This window comes from Lepus europaeus, chromosome 1 (genome assembly GCF_033115175.1).
Source record: "Lepus europaeus isolate LE1 chromosome 1, mLepTim1.pri, whole genome shotgun sequence".
NCBI classification, from domain to species: domain Eukaryota; kingdom Metazoa; phylum Chordata; class Mammalia; order Lagomorpha; family Leporidae; genus Lepus; species Lepus europaeus.
In genome coordinates, this window is record NC_084827.1 from 1,157,745 (window position 1) to 1,175,201 (window position 17,457).

The 17,457-nt window shown below is 44.9% G+C and overlaps 1 protein-coding gene across 8 annotated transcripts in view; it reads left to right on the plus strand.

Moving 5' to 3' along the window:
- Positions 1–13,352, plus strand: part of LUC7L2 (LUC7 like 2, pre-mRNA splicing factor) — a 61,687-nt gene extending 48,335 nt beyond the window's left edge. For 7 of the 8 annotated variants that reach the window (XM_062208780.1, XM_062208077.1, XM_062212426.1 and 4 more), the window contains 4 exons: positions 1,521–1,612; positions 3,906–3,935; positions 8,737–8,928; positions 12,481–13,352. In XM_062208780.1, the coding sequence (XP_062064764.1) occupies positions 1,521–1,612; positions 3,906–3,935; positions 8,737–8,928; positions 12,481–12,643 (477 nt within the window). In that variant the 3' untranslated portion in view covers positions 12,644–13,352. Of the gene's footprint in view, positions 1–1,520; positions 1,613–3,905; positions 3,936–8,736; positions 8,929–12,267 lie in introns of all 8 variants that reach the window. The other variant, XM_062211022.1, reaches the window with a different exon arrangement.
- Positions 13,353–17,457: the final 4,105 nt, after the last annotated feature.

The following is a 17,457-nucleotide window of genomic DNA, read 5'->3' on the forward strand; positions in this document are numbered from 1 at the left end:
TTGTTTTTAAGATTTATTTGAAGGGCATAGTTTACAGAGAGAAAGAGACAGAGATCTTCTATTTGCTGGTTCACTACCCAGGTCTCCTTGGTGGCTGGGGCTAGACTTGTCTCAAGCAGGAGCTTGGAGCTCCGTCTGGGTCTCTCATGTGGGTGGCAGGGGCCCAGCTACTTGGACCATCCCTCTGCTGCCTCCCAGGTGCATTAGCAGGGAGCTGGGTTGGAAGCAGAGTAGTCAGGACTTGATACGCATTTGTATGGGATGCCAGCATCACAGGTGGTGGCTTAACCTGCTGTGCTGCAACACCAGCCCCTCAAAGTTTTTCAAAAGTAAAAATGAGTTTCACTATAGCAGAGTGTTGTTGATGCTGTGTTTAAATTCAGAAATTCTAGGGACTTGAGAATCTCCATAGACTCTAGCATTTTACTCATTTTTTTTTTTTTTTTAAGATCTATTTATTTATTTATTTATTTGGAAGTCAGAGTTAAACACAGAATGAGAGAGAGAGGTTTTCCATGTGCTGGTTCACTCTCCGTTTGGCTGCTATGGTCAGAGCTGCGCCGATGTGAAGCCAGGAACTTCTTCTGGTCTCCCACATGGGTGCAGGGGCCCAAGGACTTGGGCCATCTTCTGTTGCTCTCCCAGGTAATAACAGAGAGCTGGATCGGAAGTGGAGCAGCCAGGACTTGAACTGGTGCCCATATGGGATGCCAGCGCTGAAGGCCGCGGTTTTACTCGCTGCACCACAGCATCGGCCCCTTTCCTCATCTTTAAAAGCAGTAGCATCAAGATGGTGATTCAGGGTATCAGGGAACATTTCTAGGTGAGAAATCACTGGACATGGCAACTGGTAGTGACACAGAGTGAATGGAAGATGTTCTTTACAAAATTGAAAATAATCCTGGAAGCCCTTCAGAGGAGAAAATCTTGTGGAAGTGATTTTGAAATGTCACTAAGAAATCAGAGCAAGGGGCCACTGTTGTGGCCTGGCAGATTAAGCTTCTACCTGCAGCACCAGCATCCCATGCAGGCACCAGTTTGAGACCTGGCTGCTCCACTTCAATCCAGCTCCCTGCTAATTCGCCTGTGTACATGGCAGAAGATTGGAACAAGTGCTTGGTCCCCTGTACCCACATGGGAAACCTGGAAGATGCTCCAGGCTCCTGGCTTCAGCCTGGTCTACCCCCAGATGTAGAGGCTTTTGGAGAGTGAACTGGCTGATGGAAGACCTCTTTCCTCCTCTCTCTCTAACTCTGCCTAAATAAAAAGTAGCTCTTTAAAAAAATACAAAGGAATCCTAGAGACGTAGGAAAGATTACAAATTTTGTAGAGAAAGGGGAAGGATTTTGGGAAGTCGACTTGTCAACTGTGATTGTACCTGGCAAAAGTTGAATTCTTACTACACCTGTCTTGATGTTAATTGTATTACATTGGACACTAGATATGGTTAACTTATAGTTAAAGCTAATTTTAAATGGACTCAGTAAGCATGTTCTTCATTTATTGTTATCGTTTTTAAGAGAGTTGTAGCTGAGAAGCAGGAGAAGAGAAACCAGGAACGCCTGAAACGAAGAGAAGAAAGGGAGAGAGAAGAAAGGGAGAAGCTGAGGAGGTATGGAGTATTTGTGGCTGAATCTTCAAGGTTCTGAAGAGAGATGTGATCGGTACAGGACTCTAGATGTTAAATACATCTGTTTTGGACCTAGGAAATTTCTGTTTAGTTTTCAAAAATACTACCATGCAAAAAGCCTTTTTACAAACCATTTGAGTTATTTATGTTCCATTATTTTACACTGAACTTTTATTTCCTCAATTTTACCAGCCATTAACATAAAATGCCATTAATTTAATAGCTAGATGTGCCCAGTTCTGATTACATTAGTGCTCATTAATTAATGAGATCTCATAATTCTTCATATTCAGGACGTCCTAGCATTCTTCTGGGTCATTCTTACCAGTTGGCAACCAAAATTCCACAGCATTGTGGCAGCATATAACTTGTGTTGTAGCTTCTTGGGTAACTTCAGGATGGACAGGCATACCTCAGAGAATTTATGTACAGTTCTCATTTATTCTGTTGCCGTAATCCTATTACAGATCTAGCTTCTTAGTTTTGGCACACTGTATTCAGTCTACTTCAAGAAATTTAAATGCCCTCCCTTTATGTTTACATGACTTTTAACAGGTAATCATTTAGCACTGTAATGACAAAATAAAAACTGCATGCAGGTAACTTAATTAATGTTTCCCTAAATGTAACCTCAGAACTTAACCCCTTGCTTTTTGTTTAAATGAAGCCCTTATGGGAATATAGTGTAAATGTACTATTTAAGACAATATGAATGGCAATTTAAATAATTTTGGAAGTCTAAATTTAAGATTCACCTGAAGTAACAGTTAAATGAGAAAAAACATTTTTTCTAGGACTATACTTTTCACATCTGTAGATGACAAGCATATATCATATCTTATTCCTGTGTTTGCCAATGGCAAGCAAGGTTTTTGTTTTTGTTTTGGGCAATGATAATCAAATGTAACCCTATTTCAGAAAAGTTAGAATAAAAAGTTGTCTAAATTTGAGGCAATAGTATGAAAGATAAAATTAAAAGCTAGTATAAAATTATATAAAAGAAGGGATTCCAACTATGGTAATGAAAAAGACAATGAAAAAAATCACTCTCACTGGGTGTTTTCTCTAGGGAATTTACCTATGTTAATCTTTACAGCCCTTCCCCTCCACCAGGAACCCTTATCTTACTATGTTTTGCCAATGAAAGACTAAACTGAGGGAACATATGTAACTTACTCAGGTGACACAGATGGTGAGTGGTACAATCAGAATTGAAACTCAGATCTGATTGAATCCAAAGCTTATAGCTTTCAGCCATGCAATATGTTAGCCACAAAAGATCATATAGTGAAGACTAACCACGGTATTAACTCTTCCTGTTTATCCATACTCACTGTATGTTGGGAAATGTGAAGCGTGGTTGTATGAGGATCTTAGTTCTTGTGAAGAAACAGATGTTATCAAACTGGCCCCCATGTGGGATGCTGGCATTGCAGGCGGCGGCTTAGCCACTGTGCCACAGTGCTGGCCTTACTGAAACATGCTCTAAGATTGAGCCAGGTGTTCTAGGAATTACAGGATAAGGTTTTAGCTCCAAACCATATGTGTCTCTGTTGATAGAAATTTCATTCTGTCCCCAGAAGAGAAAAAAGAAACAAATATAAAAACAAATTTTTTTCTAGGCTAGGAAGTATTTTTTGGAAAATTAGGGATTTGTGATAAAATATGATTTAGTCTCTAAGGAGTTTTTTTGTTTTGTTTTTTGTTTTAAGATTTATTTATTTTACTTGAAAGTCACAGTTACGCAGAGAATGAGAGGCAGAGAGAGAGGTCTTTCATCCGCTGATTCACTCCCCAGTTGGCTACAACGGCCAGAGCTGCGCCGATCCGTGAAGCCAGGAGCCAGGAGCCTCTTCTGGGTCTCCCATGCGGGTGCAGGGGCCCAAGGACTTGGGCCATCTTCTACTGTTTTCCCAGGCCATAGCAGAGAGCAGGATCGGAAGTGGAGCAGCTGGGACTGAAACTGGCCTCCATATGGGATGCCAGCACTGTAGGCAGCAGCCTTACCTGCTACACCATAGCGCTGGCCCCTAAGGGGTATGTTGTGACAGCTGAGTGTCTTTGAATGATGAGGGCCCACGTGGCAAGGTGGGGAAATCTGGGGTTTGTGTTATATTTTGGAAAAATCATGTGAATAAGAACATGCCTTATACTTAAAAATTAATGAAAAACTTCTAAATCAGTATTAATGTGATTAAATAGTACATTGCACTGTATTCTTAATTATGGCCACTTTTCTAAAAATATATTTGGTTTGTTTTTTTTTTTTTTTTAGGTCCCGATCACATAGCAAGAATCCTAAAAGGTGAGTATTATACAAGATGGTTATAAGTGCAGTGAATTTGTGTTCTTCAAAGGTAGTTTTGATACGTTAAATAAATTAGTGCTCTGTTATTTTATAGTTCAATTTTGAGCATTATCACTTGAACAGAAACTAGTCAGAAGACATTAAGTTATACACAAACTATAATTTAGTTTGGTCAAAATAAAATTCTATAGTTTGAATCATAGGATAAAGCTAAAATATTTTGAAATATTTCAAATTTTCTAGAATTTCAGAGTGATAGGTTACAGGTTTATAAAATATTTATTTATTTGAAAGGCAGAGCATCAGAGTGTGAGATTTTCTGTCTTCTGAGTCATTGCCCAAATGGCTGCAACAGGCAGGGCTGGGGCAGGTTAGAGCCAGGAACCAGAAACTCCATCCAGGTCTCCACATAGGTGGCAGGGATCCAAGTGAAAGGGACTGTACCTGGGGAAGGTATAAGTAGGCTTGCTATTCCCTATTTCTTTATTTGAATGAGATCTCCATGGTAGGTGAAGAGAAACAAAATGTTTACTATGTGCACTGGTCTTGATTTTATGAGTTTATTGCTGATTCCTCTGCATAATGATCACAGAGTGTATCAGCATGAGTATTTGGCGTCTCTGTCTGAGAAAGGTAGAAACCCTCTCTGAGTTCTTCACTTGCCAATCTTCATCCTACCATTGCCTTCTTCATGGGTCGGTTCCAGCCAAGAATGCCCTTGCTGATTCTTTTCCATATCCTACCATTCCTTTTGTTCAAATCATGTATTTTTGAAACCTTTGTTATAAACTATAGAAAGTAACTATTTTCCAAAAACTTTCCCCTGAAAAGTAGAGCATTTGTTGTGAAAGAAAAACTGTATGTTTCTGTGAGTTGTCCCTTAGTAGTGGTTTTTTTTTTGTTTTGTTTTGTTTTTTTGTTTTTTGGTTTTTTTTTGACAGGCAGAGTGGACAGTGAGAGAGAGACAGAGAGAAAGGTCTTCCTTTTGCCGTTGGTTCACCCTCCAATGGCCGCCGCGGTAGCGCGCTGTGGCCGGCGCACCGCGCTGTTCCGATGGCAGGAGCCAGGTGCCTATCCTGGTCTCCCATGGGGTGCAGGGCCCAAGCACTTGGGCCGTCCTCCACTGCACTCCCTGGCCACAGCAGAGAGCTGGCCTGGAAGAGGGGCAACCGGGACAGGATCGGTGCCCCGACCGGGACTAGAACCCGGTGTGCCGACGCCGCAAGGCGGAGGATTAGCCTGTTGAGCCACGGCGCCGGCCCCTTAGTAGTTTTTAGCATCTTTCAGTGGTACTTTTGCATAAACAATAAAAGGCATGAATAATGGTGACCAGTTGTATCAAGCTAATTTTTGGGTTTCTAATACCCAAGATGAGAAAGTTCTACATTGAATAATTTGTTTATTGGTTGGTTAATATAATCTGGTGTTTTTGTTGAAAAAAATTTTTTTAAAGATTTATTTTATTTACCTGAAAGAACTGCAGAGAGACAGAGATCTTCTGTCCGTTGGTTCACTCCTCAAATGGCCACAGTAGCTGGAGCTGAACTGCTCCAAAGCTAGGAGCCAGGAACTTCTTCTGGGTCTCCCATTTGGGTGTAGACCACCTTCTCTGATTTCCCAGGCAGATTTGCAGGGAGCTAGATCAGAAGTGGAGCAGCTGGGACTCAAACTGGTGCCCATATGGGATTCTGGTGCTGCAGGCTAGGGCTTTAATCCTGCTGTTATCACAAATCCTTTTTAAAGTATTTATACATAGGATACCTTTACATATTTTGCCTAGAAATTTAATTTCTACCACTCTAATCCAAGTCATCTCTTACTTTGATAATCTTTATTTGAAAGGCATGTGGGAGAAATCTGCTTTCTGATTTACTCCCCGAATGTCTGCAGTAGGTGGGTGTGCCTTGCTAACGCCAGCAGCTGGGAACTCCGTACAGGTCAGGGATCCAGCTACGGGAAGCATACACTCTGGCTCCCAGAGTGTGCGCCGACAGGAGTCTCGTCGTGGTCAGAGCTGACTCAGTGCCAAGCTCTTCCACTATATGGCACAGGAATCCCAAGCACTGACCTAGCTGTTCCAAAGGGCCTGCTTTATCTCAGTATTTGTTAATAAGTCCCCCTTTCACTCCATCGCTCAAACCAGGAGACTCAGTCAGATTTTATAAAGTGTGGGTGTTACACTCCTTGGTTCCCTTCATTCTGGCCAAACTGGTCTATGTTTCTTCACATGCTCTGTTTCTGCCACCTCAGGGCCTTGTCTCTACCAAAAGTGCTCTCGTTCAAGATGGCCAAGTCAATACTCTCTGACTTCTCTGAGTCCTGGCCCAAGTGCCATTCTATTGGAAAACCCCCTGGCTGCTCTGTGTAAACCCTGGGTACCTCACTCCTCCATCCATCCATTTTTCCACAGCTTAATGAATCATTTCTTTACTCTCTAGTATATCTTTCCTGTCTACACAGCCATCTGACTTTCTCCTAAAATGTAAGCTTTATGAGGTATCTGTTTTCATTTGATGCTTAACTCCCTAGCACCCTGAACAGAGCAGTGAGCACCCAGTAAATATTTTTTGAATGAATGTTTGTCTAGAATTTTTAAAAAGTTATGCATTGAGAAAAAGATTCAGAATCACTGGCTCAGACTGAGGCAGTAGAGGTGCCGTTGTTCTGCAGTGGGTTAGGCTGCTGTCACACCGTGTCCTGTAGCAGACTGCTGGTTCCCGTCTCTGCTTCTGAGCCAGCTTCCTGCTAATGCACCTGAGAGGGCAGCAGGTGATGGCCCTGCCACCCATGTGGGAGACCAGGCTGGAGTCCTGGCTGAGGATGGAAGATCTCTGTCTCACCATTTCTCTGTTGCTCTGCATTTCAAATATTTTTTTTTCTTTTTTAAAAAAAAGTACCATTGGTAAAACTTGTATTAAGTGAGGTTAATTTTTATAATTTTTTTTTAAGAGGCATAGGGACACAGAGCTGCTATCTGTTGGCTTACTTCCAAATGTCCCCAGGGGTCAAGGTTGAGCCAGGCTAAAGCTGAGAGCTAGGAACTCTGTCCAGGACTCCCATGTGAGTGCAGAGGTCATCTGTCTCTTGCTGCCTCCCATGTGCTGGTTAGCAGCAAGTAGAATCAATCAGAAATGAAGGCACTGCAGGTGTGGGACGTGGGCATCCCCACATACGGCTTACCCACCCCAAATGACGTGGATATTCTTTGCCTCACTTCCTTTCTGAAAATAGACTATTTATTGTGGAAATATTTCATTCTGCTATGCTTGACCTAAATCCTGATCATGAGCCTTTATTTGACTATAATGTTGACATAAGCTGAAGCCATTTAAACTTCATTTATAACAGTCATTTGAAAATAAGCTCAGTTTATAAACTCTGTCACCTGAAAGTGTGCTTTGTACTTACTGTAACAAATTATGAGAACATATTCCTCACAATGACTTTTTAAAAGTGCAGTTGCTTTATTGAAGTGTAATTTATACACCATGTCTACCCATCTTAAGTGTGCAAGTCAGTAATGTTTAGTAACTGTAGAGTTGTGTAAGCTCACCACAGTTGAGCTCTGAACATTGTCATCACCCTTAGAGTACCATTTCTAAACTCATTCGCATACCATTGTATGCATGCCTTCCTTACCACGTACACTGCATAGCACACAAGTCAGTTTGTGATCTAGTCAACACGACAGAAGTTCCTGTGTACATTAGAAATACTTCAGGCTGGCGCCGTGGCTTAACAGGCTAATCCTCCGCCTTGCGGCGCCGGCACACCGGGTTCTAGTCCCGGTTGGGGCCCCGGATTCTATCCCGGTTGCCCCTCTTCCAGGCCAGCTCTCTGCTATGGCCCGGGAAGGCAGTGGAAGATGGCCCAAGTGCTTGGGCCCTGCACCCGCATGGGAGACCAGGAGAAGCACCTGGCTCCTGGCTTCAGATCAGCGAGATGCGCCGGCCGCAGTGGCCATTGGAGGGTGAACCAACCGCAAAAAGGAAGACCTTTCTCTCTCTCTCTCTCACTATCCACTCTGCCTATCAAAAAAAAAAAAAAAAAAGGAAATACTTCTTAGTTTTCAGAGCTGGGCCGATCCAAAGCCAGGAGCGTCTTCCAGGTCTCCCATATGGATGTATGGATGCAGGGGCCTGAACACTTTGGCCATCTTCTACTGCTTTCCCAGGCCATCAGCAAGGACCCATATAGGATGCTGGTGCCATAGGCAGAGGCTTAAAGTGAAATTAATAAAGCCTGTAGATAATACAATCACTTGTATATGGTGGAGTACATTTTTTAAAAATATGGATTGACCATCAAGAATTAGTGTTTTTAATTTTTATTTTGAAATTGTATATAATTATTAACATACCCGCAGTTTATTGTATCTTTTGCTCACTTGGAATAGAATTAACATTAAGTAAGGGTACCGAAGCATAGTTTGTCCTGTAAGAACAGGGGTGGGGTGGGCTCTGTGGTGTGGTGGGTAAAAGGCACAGCCTGCAGTGCTGGCATCCCATACGGGCGCCAGTTCAAGTCCCAGCTGCTCCACTTCCAATCCAGCTCTCAACTATGGTTTGGGAAAGCAGTAGAGTTGGGTCTCTGCACCTGTGTGGGAGACCGGGAAGAAGTTCCTGGCTCTGGATCGGTGCAGTTCTGGCAGTTGTGGCCATCTGTGGAGTGAACCAGCGGGTGGAAGACCTCTCTGTCTGTATCTGCCTTTCAAATGAATAAATAAATCTTTAAAAACAAAAAATCGGTGAGAATTGTAGTGCTGAGGAAGCCGAATATGGAATCCAATCTCTTGCAGATCCAGGTCCAGAGAGCATCGCAGACATCGGTCTCGCTCCATGTCACGAGAACGCAAGAGGAGGACTCGCTCCAAGTCTCGGGAGAAGCGCCATCGCCACCGGTCCCGTTCCAGCAGCCGTAGCCGCAGCCGCAGCCACCAGAGAAGTCGGCACAGTTCTAGAGATAGGAGCAGAGAACGATCTAAGAGGAGGTATTGATGTGGCGATCAGAGGATACGGAGCTACCTTTATGTTTTAGCATTGTTTATGTTTACTTATGTTACGAGTTTAGATTATTGGTTTGAAACTTGCATCTGGTAATATGTACACATTTGTGTGTTGGTGTATAACATTTTCCCCCTGATCATATGGGCAGTTCAGAAAGAATATACTTATGAGCCAGAATGAGAAATTGGAGTTGATGTGTGCAGAGATTATTACTCTTCTCTGCTTAGTGTGTCTTGGAAAAAAGTATTTTATGGGCAAGTGATTTCAGATTTTCTTAGAGTTTTTTTTCAGTTATGTATTAACAGATTCTTGGCTCTGACAGATCCTTTCATTACAAGAGTTTAGCTTTGTTTGACTTACTGTTTTCCAAATGTATTCCAGCTGGGTCACTTTTTCAGACCAGACGCATTCTGGTATATTCTTATGAAGTCTGTGCTGTGAGTATGCATTATTATGTAACTTTGACTTGCTGGGCGGACTCAGAATCCTACAAACCTTCCTTGATATAACAAGAAAACTCAGAAGGTGCGAGGGGTGAAGACACTGGGGTAAGGTGTGTTCACAGACCCGAGTGTCTACTGGGAATGGCACAAACCTAGAATGTGGGAGAGGAGTTCAGCACTCAAAGTCTGTAGACCTGCCTTCCAAAACCTTAGCTCACATTAAGGCCCTGAACACCAGTAATTTCTACAGAATATAAACAGTACTTAAAATTGCTGTTTTTCTTGATAGTTATTGTTGAGCATACATATGATAAACATTTCTCTTGAGTGCCTAGTATGTACTAGTCTTATGGATTACTCCATGTAAAGTACAAAATAGAATCCACAGAAAGCTATTAAAGTCTTTCCTTCCCTGCTTACCACCCAGCTCTCAAGTAACCATTCCTTGAAAACCACTCAGAAGCTGAGTTGTTTAATAGGCACTCGATCAGTATTTTATTTCTTGTATGCCGGCCTTGTCCCAGGTGCTTCCCAAGGTGACTTTAATCACTGCGAATTGCATGCTTCTACTCATGAAGATGTAATAGCAGAGCAACCTTCCTGAAGTTGCTCTCAGAGTTAAGTTGCTCTCAGAGTTGTACCATGTGAGTTGGAATATAGGCCTGGCACTTTTGACAACAATTAGAGTGGTGTAAGACTTTGTTATAAAGTGCTAAACTGTGTTATAAATTACCTAAGACTTCAGATGATGGAAATGCCAGAGCAATCAAAAATGGCTTCAGGTAGAAGATAAAATTTGAATGAAGTGGGTATGATCTGCACAGGTAGAATCAAGAGGTGGCGTAAGGCAAACGCAGAGAACGAGCACCCGGAATCTGGAAGGGGCGTAGTTGTATCTGTAGGACCCCTTTCTCACACTTCTGAGACGAGGTTTTGGGCCGCCTTCAGTGCAGTGTCCAGAAGAAGGCATTTTTCAGAGTTCTCAGAGTCTTGCGTGCACACTAAAACCCCAGAATCATGCTGCTTGTGATGTGCTGACCTGCCCAGCTGTCACTGTGCCTGCTGGTGGGGCTGAGATCCTAGTCCCTGATGCTTCATGCATTTATGAAGTCGTACAGGAAGATTTGCCCACCATACTACGTGGCATCTTTGACAGCTGAGATTTTCAGCATGTTCATAAAGAGGCTTATTTCTACAAAAACTGTTTTGCTTTTCTCAAGAGCACTTCTCATTTTTGAATTCACATTCTGTTCTAAAACTTCGTTCTTTGTTTTTAACAGCAGTTACCTGCTAATTTTTGATAAAATCTGCATGTTATTACATATAAGATGACATCAAGTAATTGCCATATATTTAATTTTTCAAGATAAAATTTCCAATTTCCCTGCCCCCTCCTGTGACATTGGTCTCTGGTGTAAGTGGAATGTCTTTATGACCTGTCCCTGGTGGCAGCAGTTGCCTGGGTGAAAAATGAGGGTTAAGAGCGATGTCAGCTTCTTACTCAGGTGTGGGTAGCACGGACTTCACAGCAGTGATCTTGGTCACGTGACTTCATTGTCCCACCTGTTGTCTCCATCTGCTGAGCAGATAGAGATGGTAGGAGTAGTGCTTTATTGTGATGATGGAGACTGCTCATGTGTGGGACAGTGCAGTCTCACAGAACTTCAGATGAAACTCATCTCAGCTGTATGTCGGCTGTTACTGCCCTCTGGGACTTGGCAGCCGTCCAGTGTCTATTCTGTCATCTCGTGATTCCACTACTACAAAGGCTGTGGGTGGGGCTGGTGTAGACTTGCGCTGTGTGGTCCCCCCGTTTAACTGAGCTTATCAAAACCTTAAGTAGAATGCTCAAAGTTGACATTAGTCTTTCAACCTTTTTTTTTTTTTTTAACCCTCAACTATATTTCTAAAACTGAGTACAGTATTTTCCTGAAAGTATGACATGACTTCAAGAAGTTCCTAGAAAATGGAATTAAAACATTGGTGCCAAAAGACATTTTGAAATCCATGCACAGGTGTGGGGAAGGGGTATTCACAAAACTCATAAAAATGTAAATATATGATGGAAAAACTATGTATGGATTTCCAAAATCTTTGCATCAAAATCTTATTTTTCTATGAACTTTTTGAAGTAGCCCCATCTCATCTTGGCAGTGCCTCACATCCTGATTCTGAACGTGGGTTGCGTGGGATGATTGTGTAAAATGCTGTGTCACCTGTAAAGAACCAAATAAATGGAATATGTGTTACTGATTCGTTCTATGTTAGATGCATAGAGGTTTCCATATTTATTCTAATCCCATAATCTCCTGTTTCCTTCTGATTGAATCACATGAACTTTTTTGTTGTTTGCCTTATTGAAATTGGGTACGGGAATGGAGAAGATAGTATTAAGAACCATTTATGGTTAAAGATTTATTATATAGTGTGATCATCTTTCTTTCATCATTTTTCTTTTGGTTGAATGAGTTAACTAAGGAGGAATAAAGCAGACTTTAAGAATAACAAATGGTTATTGAGTAGTCCTGTGATCTAAGTCAGGTTTGGCAAACTGTTGCCTGTGGGCCACGTCAGGCCTATGGCCTGGTTTTGTGCAGCCAGCAAGCTATGGATGGTTTTGACACTGCTAAAGGGTTGATAAAGAGAAGAGGAAAAAGAATAAAAGATGAGACCACAGAGGCTGTGACCTGCAGCACCTCCGGTGTTTATCATCTGACCGGACAGCGAACAGAGAAGTTGGCTGACCCCTATACTGAGTCACTAATTTCTGTTTACTTTGGCATCTTTCATTAGATATTTTTTAGAAATCTCATCCTGCCTTTCCCTTTTCAAAGCTATTGACCTGTATATTATTTTTATACTCCCTGTTCTGTGGATTAGAGAAACCTGTGGTCATCTGAGATGGTGAAACCCCTCGAAGTCGTCACTTCAGCTGGTGTGTTTGGACCCTTAGCTGTTATCACCCATCTTTTGTCAGAAAACTGACTTCTCAGGTGTATTCTTCAGCTGTCAGTAACTTAATATTTATCCTATTCTTTCATTTGGATTTTAGGTTTCCCAACATATTTTGCTCCTCAAATTAATATTTTTCAGATCCTCAAAAGAAAGATTCAGAGACCAAGACTTAGCATCCCGTGACAGAGACAGATCACCTCGTGACAGAGATGGAAAGGGTAAGAAGAGGCCCTGTGAGAGTGCCAATGGCAGAGCAGACGACAGGAGCAGCTCTGGAGAGCTCGAAGCAGGGGAGATCTGATTAGCTGTGTGTAGGGCGGCACAGGGCACAGTGCCAGACACCCATCCAGCTAGGCTAGAGACGGAGCCTAAAACTGCATCCATAGTTTCTGGTGATCCTGTGATACATTCTAAAAGTACTTTTTTATTTTATTTTATTTTTTTTAAATAATAAGACATTGTTCTCTATTCTTTCAAGTAGAAGTGCTAGTGAATGAATTGTTTACTTGCCTTGGGAATCTTTGAACACCTGTGATATGCTGTCTTCCTTTCTAGTCCAAACAGCAGCAGCTTTGGGAATTCTTTTTTGATTTTTCTTGTTCCCCTAATACCTCCACCCTCCGCCTATAGACGAAAGAGGGGCGGAAAGCCATGCAGCTTCTGTCGTAAGATTCTAGTCCCATCATTAGTTCCTAGCTGACTACAGTTCAGAGCATCTGTACTGGAGTGTGTGCTGGAGAAATTTCAAATACTGGGTTTGTTTGTTTAACGGTGCCTATTTAGAGTTGAAAGTTGAACAGCTGTTGCATTACATACTTTTGCTTTTTTATTGAAAATTTGAAATCAAACTTGTCTTGATTTTTCTGTTCTATTGAATTGCTATGTTCAGGATGTTCTGAGGGGGGTGGGGGCAGGGGCTGTTTCTTAATAAGCACTTCTTGTTTTGTTTGTGTGGAGTATAAAGGCTATACCCTATTGTAAAAAAAAATAATAAAATGAAATCAAACAATCACCACCACCATTAGCCTGTAGCTTGTTTAGTGAATGTCACCAGAGCTGCTTGCGGTGGGCATTCCCACTGTCTGTTACAGCATCAAGGCACCAAAGGAAATACATGCGCACCTGCCAAGGGCCGGATGGTCCGCTGCCCTGGCCTCCCTGGTCAGGTCCCAGCCACGTCAGGCTGGTTGTCACAACTTCTGTAGAGGGCAGCATCTGCAGAAGAAAGAGCAGTTCTGTTTGTTGTTGTTCTCATTCAGCAAATTAAATAAAAGACCGTGTATGTAATTAGCATATTGAAACTAAGTTTCTGCATTGAAGATTTATCTACATGTTAGTGACTTGAACAGTGGTTGTGGGTATCAATTATAATTCTAAGATATCTGAGGAACTAAAGGAGGGACGTGTGTGTCCTAACTAAAACCCCCTCTCAAGAACTGCCGCAGGCTTTGGTCCCCAGAGTTGTACAGGTCTATGGGGCAGTGGAGTCGGCGCCCTTGCAGTGAGAGCGGATTGGCCTCCAAAGGGACAGTTCCCAGTGCTCCTGGCAAGGCCTCGGCAACTGAAGGTGTTCTGCCGCATTTGGCTCCATGCACTCAGTCGGTCCAGCCGGCGGAGAGAGCCAGCTCCCTGGGGGCCCATCCCCCCCTTCAGGGTTGTTGAGACATTGTTGTGTCCCTGGTTGTCCGCACTGTTCTCCTCCGTCCTTGTAAGCACGTTGAATTTTGTAGTAGATCAAAGAGTATGTACCAGGGCAGAGTGTTGTGGCACAACAGGTTAAGTCCCCACCAGGGACATCCGCCTTCTGCTAACGCACCCGGGAAGGCAGCAGAGGGGTGCCCCGAGTGCTTGCGTCCCTGCCACCCATGTAAGACATCTGGATACTGTCCCTGGCTCCTGCCTTTGGCCTGGCCCAGCCATGGCTATTACAGGCATTTGTGGGATGAACCAGCAGATAAAAGATCTGTCATTCTTTCAAATAAATCTGTAAAGAAAAAAAGATAAGGGACAGTGTCTGTCACCCATTATAGTGATACTTTGACAGCTAGATGCTGAACTTTTTGTTTTGCTTAATACCTCTTTGGAAGAGGTTTGCCTTTAAAAAAAAGTTCTTTATTAGAGAGAGGTAGATGCAGAGAGATCTTCCATCTGCTGGTTCCCACCCCAAATGGTACAACTGGGCCAAAGCCAGGGGCTTCATCTGGGTCCCTCACATGGGAGCAGGGGCCCAAGGACCTGGGCCATGCTCCGCTGCTCTCCCAGGCACATTAGCAGGGAGCCGGGCTGGATAGGGAGCAGGCGCAGTCTTTACTTGCTGGCCCCTAGATACTGCCTGTACCACTGGCCTCGAATGCTCGCAGTGGCAACGCTGCGGCTGTGAGGGGGCTCCTGGGGCTGCGGTTTCCCAGTGGTGGAGGCTGCGCCGTCGTGGTTCCTGCCACCATCCTGGGTGCAGCAGGACGCTCCAGGACAACTCTAGACAATCTGCGTTTCAGAGAGTCACCCTGAATTAGCACACATTACAGTCCACAGTGGTCGTATTTGCGAACACGTTTGTCACTGGGAGGTCAGGTTCAGGCATGTGAGGTGTTGTCCCCTGCCGTCAGCCGGCTTCGTTTTGCCGTCATCAGGCCTGAGTGAGTTCCAGCACGAGGGCCCTGTGTTACGTAGGTTTGTTTTCCAAGGCTGCCCCATTACTGAGCCTAAAGCCAAGGATAACCTCACTGTTTGGTCCAAGTTTCTTTTTTTCGCCCTCAGAGTCGCCCTTAATAAGCCATCACTGGCTTCCAGCGTAGCCTTTGAGCCCAGCCCAGCCCAGCTTACGTTTTCTGCAAACCTTGCCATTCGGTGGCGTGAGAAGCAGTGCTTGGAAAATGGTTTTCAGGTAATGCCCATTTGTATCCTGCCAGCTTCTTCCAAGTAAGTGCTGGTGCCAGTGGCCAGTCTTTGTTATTTCACTGCGGAAAGCCACCATTATGACTTAAAATGGTTATCCAGCTTGGGGAACGAAAGTCACCCCCTTCACCCATAATCAGCTGCTGCCCTGAGGCTCTGGGCTGCCCCTCCTGCCTGGAGCCATCTCCACAGCTCTCCAGAGTGAAGTTCGGCACAGCCCGCTGTCCTGATGAAAAACGCCTGTTTTTTCTACTAGAAAACAAGGAAGTGTACATCTTGGTAAGATTCCATAGGGTATAAATAAGGTGGTACAAGGTAAGGGTTTTTCCTTACCTCCTTGGAGGGCCCAGGACAACCGTGTCACTGGCAGAGGCAGGCTCGAGGAACCATGCAGGGCCCTGGGCCCGGCTGCCGGAGGTGGAGAAACAGCGCGGGCCAGACGCACCAGCACTGCGTCTCCTCTGACAGCCCCTCTGGAGGAGGCTCTGCAGAGTCCGGCTCGGGGGCTTACACGGTGGCCTTCCCTGGCCTCTGGGCCCCCGCCCAGAAGCGGCAGGCTTTTCCTCACACCTGTTTCTGGCACGGACCACACAGTGGGTAGTTCCTGCATCCACCCAGCACGGCCGTCGTGTGTGAGCCGTCTGTGTTCGTCCTCATCCATGCTACAGGGAGGAAGCGGAGTCACGCCACGTGGCTAACAGGAGGTTGTGAGGGGTGGGCATTTGGCACAGCGGTTAAGACATGGCTTGGCTCGCACATCTCCTACACAGGTACAAGTCCCAGCTCCACTACTAACGAGTTAGAGGGAGAGACAGAGCAATCTTCCACCTGCTGGTTTGCTCTACTATCCAGCCCTGCCCTGGCCACTCCCTCTGTGATGCCAGCTTCCTGCTGGTGTGCAACTGACAGTTGAAGTGGTTGGGTCCCTGCCACCACATGGGGACCTGTATTGAGTTCCTGGCTCCTGGCTTAAGCCTAGTCCAGACCAGGCTGTTGTGTTCATTTGGGCAGTGAATTGGCAAGTGGACAAATCTGCCTCTCTAATAAAGTGGAAATTTTAAAGTGTCTGGAAAATGACAGCTGACATCTTTGTGATTTGCGCTTAAGGCTCCTCTGGTGTAACAACGTGACAGGCTTGTCTGGGTTGGGAATGTCAAGGGAGCATCAGGGGCTGGTGCTGTGGTATGAAGGGTTACGCCTCAGCCTGCAGCACCAGCCTGCCCTGTGAACACCGGTTGGAGTCCTGGCTGCTCCACTTCCCATCCAGCTCCCTGCTAACGCGCCTGGGAAAGCAGCAGAGGAGGGCCTAACTCCTTGTGCCCCTGCACCCACGCGGGGGACCTGCAAGAAGCTCCTGGCTTCGGCCTGGCCCAGCCCTGGCCGTTGGCAGCCATTTGGAGAGAACCAGCAGATGGAAGCTACATCTCTGTATCACCTCTATGTTATCTCTGCTTTTCAAATATTTTAGAAGATAGTGGGTTGTTATTTTTTAATTTATTTTTTTGAAAGGCAGAGTTAGGCAGTGAGTCCTCATCTACTGGTTTGTTGCAGTGGACTCGTTTCAGGGAGGAGGAGCGTGGTGGGGGCAAGAGGCGCGGAGCCACCACAAGGACCCCGGGAGTCGGGTGAAAGTGGGTCTGAGGCGAGCAGCCTGCAGCCAGCGGCCATCTTGGCATGGCCTTCTCATTCCTTTTTTTTTTTTTTTTTTGGACAGGCATAGTGGAGAGAGAGAGAGAGAGAGAGAAAGGTCTTCCTTTTTGCTGTTGGTTCACCCTCCAATGGCTGCTGCGGCTGGCGCACCGCGCTGATCTGAAGGCAGGAGCCAGGTGCTTCTCCCAGTCTCCCATGGGGTGCAGGGCCCAAGCACTTGGGCCATCCTCCACTGCACTCCCTGGCCACAGCAGAGAGCTGGCCTGGAAGAGCTGGGACTAGAACCTGATGTGCCGGCGCCGCAAGGTGGAGGATTAGCCTGTTAAGCCATGGCACCAGCCATGGCCTTCTCATTCCACCCCCCCCCTTTTTTTTTTTTTTTTTTTTTTTTTTTTTTTTTTTTTTTTGAGGGCTTATATGGAGTTTGAGTTAAGAGTTTCCTATGTACAGCCGGGAGCACATTTCCATCCTACGCTGGTCTACGCAGGCATGTTCTCTCTAGCGAGTTAGGCCACGACGTGTGGGCTTGCGTCCCGCTAGTCCTTGGGCACAGCAGTGCGCGCCAGGCCC